This window comes from Mandrillus leucophaeus, unplaced genomic scaffold (assembly GCF_000951045.1).
Source record: "Mandrillus leucophaeus isolate KB7577 unplaced genomic scaffold, Mleu.le_1.0 Scaffold174, whole genome shotgun sequence".
Taxonomy (NCBI): Eukaryota; Metazoa; Chordata; class Mammalia; order Primates; family Cercopithecidae; genus Mandrillus; species Mandrillus leucophaeus.
This window is the reverse complement of record NW_012101743.1, coordinates 3,348,095-3,354,141: the sequence shown is the minus strand read 5'-3', so window position 1 is coordinate 3,354,141 and position 6,047 is coordinate 3,348,095. Positions and strand designations below refer to the sequence as shown.

The 6,047-nt window shown below is 47.4% G+C and overlaps 1 protein-coding gene across 1 annotated transcript in view; it reads right to left on the bottom strand.

The window, feature by feature from the left end:
• The window catches only part of SLC25A43 (solute carrier family 25, member 43), a 42,542-nt gene extending 42,022 nt beyond the window's left edge, over positions 1-520 (bottom strand). Inside the window, exon 1 of the mRNA XM_011977206.1 lies at positions 453-520. Coding sequence (XP_011832596.1) covers positions 453-520 — 68 coding nt within the window. The remainder of the gene's footprint in view (positions 1-452) is intronic.
• Positions 521-6,047: the final 5,527 nt, after the last annotated feature.

Below are 6,047 nucleotides of genomic sequence, written 5' to 3'. Positions count from 1 at the left end.
AAAAAAAAAAAAAAAAAAACAGATAAAATACTTTTGTTCTAGCCCAGCTCTGTTCACTTACCTTTGATTCCAAACTCTCTATATCCTTCTCCCTCTCTCCCTAGCCCCACTCTCTGGTAGAAAAAAAATTTTTTTTTTTTTTGAGACAGGGTCTCACTCTGTTGCCCAGGCAGGAGTACAGTGGCACGATCTGGGCTCACTGCAATGTCCACCTCCCAGGCTCAAGAGATTCTCCCACCTCAGCCTCCTGAGTAGCTGGAACTACAGATGTGTGCCACTATGCCTGGCTAATTTTTTTTTTGTAGAGATAGGGTTTTGCCATATTGGCTAGCCTGGTCTCAAACTCCTGGGCTCAAGTGATCTGCCCGCCTCAGCCTCTCAAAGCGCCGGGATTACAGGTGTGAGCCACTGTGCCTGGCCTATCTTTTTAAAATGAGAGCATCCCCAGTTACTTAGCCTTCAAACCTCCAGTGAAGAGGTACATTTCCTGTTCTTTCAGTTGCCCGTAGGCCAGGGGCATCTCCTTCAAGCTGTACAAGTCTTGACTTCATTTTGTCAACCTATCTTAGCCACATTAACTGAAATAGTCATTTGAGTTAATCAGTTGCTTTTAAACATATAGGTAAGTAAAGGTGATGTGGTGCTATGATACATACATTGGTTTTCACCCATGGTTCCTGGCTCCTAACTTCCGTAGTCCTTGTTATAATGTTGGGGCACTTTGCGTCTCAGGAAACAGAATCTTTCTCTCTTTGACCTTCTCCTGCCCTCCTTTTACCTGCCCAAGGTAGGACTCTAATCTGATTGTGGGTTAAAAGATCCTCATTCCAGAGAGGATCCTGCCCCATACCCTAGAGCAAACTTTTCCAACCCACAGCCCACAGGCCGCACGTGGCCCAGGATGGCTTTGAATGTGGCCCAATACCAATTTGTAAACTTTCTTAAAACATTATGAGATTTTTTTTGCGACTTTTTTTGTTTTTGTTTTAGCTCATCAGCTATCGTTAGTGTATTTCATGTGTGGCCCAAGACAATTCTTCTTCCTCCAGTGTGACCCAGGGAAACCAAAAGATTGGAAACCTCTGCCCCAGAGAAAGGAATGCTGCACAGAGGCCAAGAAAAGTCTGAACAGACAGGCCTTGCTGGGTTTAGATCATGTGCTTTTCATCCAATCACATTTCTACATGGTTGTCAATCATGTCTCTAACAAAGCTACCATAAAACCCAGGAGGACAGGGTTTGGGAAGCTTCTGGATGGCTGAATACGTGGAGGTTCCTGAAGGGTGGTGTGCCCAGGGAGGGCATGGAAGCTCCACGCCTCTTGCCCCTTACCTCATCCTGTGCATCTCTTCTCTGTATCCTTTGTGGTATCCTCTATAGTTAACTGATAAACATTAACTATTTCCCTGAGTTCTGTGAGCCACACTAGCAAATTAATCGAATCCAAAGAGGGGGTCGTGGGAACCCCAACTTGAAGCTGGTTGGTCAGAAGTTCTGGAGGCCTGGCTTGGCCTGGCAGCTCACGCCAGTAATCCCAGCACTTTGGGAGGCCGAGGCGGGCAGATCACTTGAGGTCAGGGGTTCGAGACCAGCCTGGCCAACATGGCGAAACCCCATCTCTACTAAAAAAATTATAAAAATTAGCCAGGGATGGTGGCGGGCACCTGTAATCCCAGCTACTCAGGAGGCTGAGGTAGGAAAATAGTTTGAATCCGGGAGGCAGAGGTTGCAGTGAGCCGAGATCATGCACTGCACTCCAGTCCAGGTCACGGAGTGAGACTCAGTCTTTAAAAAAAAAAAGTTCTGGAGGTTGGACTGTGACTAGTGCCTGGTTGGGGGCCATTCTGGGGGACCAAGCCCTTAACCTGTGGTGTCCGACATTGTCTGGGTAGACAGTGTCAGAACTGAATCAGAGGACACCTAGTTGGTGTCCATTTATCAGAGTGTGGGGAAAACCCCACACACATTTGGTCACAGAAGTCTTCTTCTGTGTTGAGGGTTGTTGTGGTATGAGAGCAGAGGAAAAACCCAGTTTGACAGAGGGTTTTCTCAAACAGGTGGCATTCACCAATAGACCATCTGCCTCAGTTGTACTGCCTGCCTGCCCACTTCCTCGTTCCTCCCTCTTCTATACCCTGGTCAAGTTGGAGGGGGACCTCAGGAAGGACAGGGGAAACAGAGGAAGTAGAAATTTTTGACTGGGGCTGGGCGCGGTGGCTCACGCCTGTAATCCCAGCACTTTCGGAGGCCAAGGCAGGTGGATCATGAGGTCAGGAGTTCGAGAGCAGCCTGGCCAAAATAGTGATATCCCGTCTCTACTAAAAATACAAAAATTAGCCAGGCATGGTGGTGCGCACCTGTAATCCCAGCTACTCGGGAGGCTGAGGCAGGAGAATCGCTTGAACCTGGGAGGCAGAGGTTGCAGTGAGCCGAGATTGCGCCACTGCACTCCAACTTGGGCGACAGAGCGATACTTCTTCCAAAAAAAAAAGAAATTTTTGACTGGAGGGGCGGTCTGCAGCAAGCTGGAACCACCTAGAAGGTGGAGTTTGAAATGCCCAAAGAAACACCATTCATTCTCCTTGTCCCACTCTTATTCCCCATCCCACTTGGTCACTTCTAGGGCATAGTTAATTCACTACCCATTTATTGAAGATCTACAATGTATCAGACCCTGTGTTAGTCCTCAGCATAGAGCCTAAGGGAGTTCAACACTTCTGATAAGGAAATGACTGGTAGGGGCAAGCAGAGAGGAAACAGGCCCTTAATTCACTGAACGACTTGATGAACTAGGGAGAGGAGCCGTATTTTATATCAGTTTCTTTTATAGAGTCTCAATATCAAATATACACAATTAAAAAGAAGAACCACAGGAAGTCCTTTTTTTCCTCAGACTTCTCCCATTTGATACAGAGATAAGGCCTACAATTGTTCCCCCTAGAATCTTAGAGTCAGGGCAGGCAACCCTGATAATCCGCCAGTGACGTCATCCTGGTCCATGCATCTTAAACTCTTGATTGGCTAGGTAGGGCGGCACTGTTCCCTTTTCTGTTCTTCCTCCCACCCCCACACATACATGTACAGAAGCTTTTTCTAGTGAGACTAGTGAACTGCAGCAACCCCTTCCTTTCAGCCAGCACAGATAAAACACACAGCCTGGATATGTGTAATGAGAACTGCCAATACTTCAACCTAACAGGTTAGCAGCCAGTGCAGCCAAACATAAGCTCATGAAGTGCTTATTCAATAAAGAAATAGTGTTGGTTACGAACAATTTCAGAGTTGCAGGGACCCAAACTAATATTTATTAGACAACATAGACAAGCGGTTGTGAAGTTACAGGGGAGGAGGGGGGGTCTTCTATTTGATACATCTGAAAGCCACCCATTACAATAACCTAGCTCCCAATAGACTACTGAGTGGACTCTTGATCGTAAATCCAACTACGCAGATATTTCTGCTGTGCGATGGTAGACAGAGACCTGAACTAAGGAGCCAGAAGACTTGGCTTCAAGTTCCAGCTCTTCCATTAATCATGTTTGTGGACAAGTCACTTAACCACCCCATTTCCTGAACATTCTGGATGTTTATGTTTTGTTCAAACCCATGATCACAGGCCCCCAGCCAACTGTTTTGCAAATTCATGGTCAGAAAAGAGTAAAAATGAATCAGTATAATGATGAATCAAGAGTATCATGTTGATGCAGGAAGGACGGCATCGTGATTAATCAACCACTTTGCTTTCCAACTATGCCTTGCCATTCAACAACATACTTCCTTTTAGTTTTCAGAAAGAAAATAATCCTGTAGGGAAAAAAAAATTCCTAGCAAACCTAGCCCATGTCAGTCTCTGTTCTCGTTCTCCCACACATCTCCTCCTCTCTGCTCCCATGGTCACCTATTGCCGGTGCCCTCAGCTGCTATGTGGACTAGTGCGACAGGTTCCTAACTGGCCCTGCTGTCTCCACTCTTCCTCCTCTCTAGTCATCTTTGCCACGATGTGACGATCATTTCCATTGAATTGCTTTAATCACAACACGCCTCCCCCCACCCCCCACAAAAACCTCCCATGGCTACCCTTGGATACCAAGTCAAGTCCAAATTCCTTAATCCAACCCTCTAATATCTCATTCCAACCTGCTTTTCTGGTTGGGTTTCCTGTTGTGCTGCTTGCCTTCCCACCTCTGTGCCTTTGCTGACATCAACTGCAGTATCTTTCTCCCCATCTCTGCCCAGCAGACTCCTACTCATTCTCCCAATGCCAAACTGAATTTTTTTTCTCCTCTATGAAGTCTTCACATTTTCTCCTCCTCATTGCTTATCAGAAGGGTACATTTCTAGAGCACATTATTCATGACAATCACATGCTACCTTGTGTATTATGGTCATGGACATATTAGTCTTACTCTTTTATTACTCTGTAAGCTCCTGGGGCACAGGGACCATGCCCCTTCCATCCTGGTATTGTTCTCAGCATTGTGCACACAGTGGGGACTTAATGTAGCCTAACTAAATTAGTGTCAAATGGATGCAGGGAGGCAGCAAGATATAACAGAAAGACTATGAGATTTGGAGTCAGAAGGCCAGGTAGTGGAGCTCAGTTCTGTCACTGATAAGAGGTGTGATCACTCTGAGCCCAAATTCTGCATCTGTAAAACAGGCACAATGCTTCCTGTCCTATGGACCTTACAGGGCAGGAGGCATGAGCTGTAAAAATCTAATGATGTGCATATACTAGGTGGTCAGCAGAAGAGCCACAATACTTAAACCAGCCTTTGAAGTTCTGCCCCCCACTGCTCTGGACATATTTTATCCCATCCAAAGGAAGATTTCCACACTACTTTGTAGAGAAGAGGGTGAAATGGGGGAGAAACTGAGTCATTAAGACTCAGAGGAGAACTGTTTACAGACTGCAGGCCAGATGTTGATGAGGGCAAGCAGGGGTGGGGAGGAAAAAGGGCCTTAACTAAATGTCATGATCCTACCCACGAGTCCCTCTGCAGAGGAAGAGAAGAGAACTCTACTTCCAGGCAGAGGCAAAATGAGTGCTGGCCTAGAGGCCTAGGTGATAAGGATCATTCCATTTGGCTTGTCAGCTGCCAGGTGAGCCTTCCAGCTCTGGCCTCCCAAGTGCGTGACACTGTCAACGCAAAATCCTTTGACTATTAGCCGCCAAGGCTAAACTATGTGGTCAAGACCGACTCTCCCAATTGTGGGCTGTTTGTCTAATTCAGAGCCAAGGCGATGTCAAAGATGCCACTGTGCCCACTGAATGAGGAACACAGGGACCATGCCCCCAATACAGAAATATCTCTGCTTCCTGAAATGCCATCACTACCAATTCATTCTTTTAGGCTTGGTTTCCAGTTCAAATGCAGGTACCCCTGAGCTCGGTGGAAGCTTTAAGGCTGCATTTACACCTTAAGATCTTTTCCTAAGGAGGAGCTGTTGATGTGGCAAAAGGCGGAAAAGGCCGAAAAAATGAGGCCAGTGGGGTGAAGCAGTAGGCTGAAGGGGCCGTTCTCAGCTTGGGGCAGGGAAGCTGCAGCCTCTGTTGGAGCCTGAAGTCAAGCTTCATTTAAGTTGGGGAGATGTGTGGACAGAAATCTGCGGTCTTTTCGTATCGATGGATTGGGTCCTTTCTTCACACCAAGCACTTTCTTCTCGGGGCTTGGACCACACAGACAAAAACACCTTTAAAAGGGTCTCTCTCCTCCTACGCCAGCCAAAGCAGAAGTTTCCAAATTGGAGGACGGTGGAAATGGTTAGGACTCATCTCTCTAGAGAGCTTTTTATTCCTTTCCTCCAAACCCTTTGCTGCATTCCACCTCCTCGCCTGGTCCAATCCGGAAAGCCTCTTGGACCAGGGCTGCGGACCACAAAACTGCATCTTGCAGGGCGGTAACCCCAAGAGAACGTGAAAAACATTGGGACTGCACGCTGGGGACCACAGAGGTGGCCCACTGCCCCGAGGGGCCCACATGGGATCGACAAGGGGACCGTCCCTATTCCAGGGCCCCGAGTCCAGGCAGCAGGGCGGCGTCGGG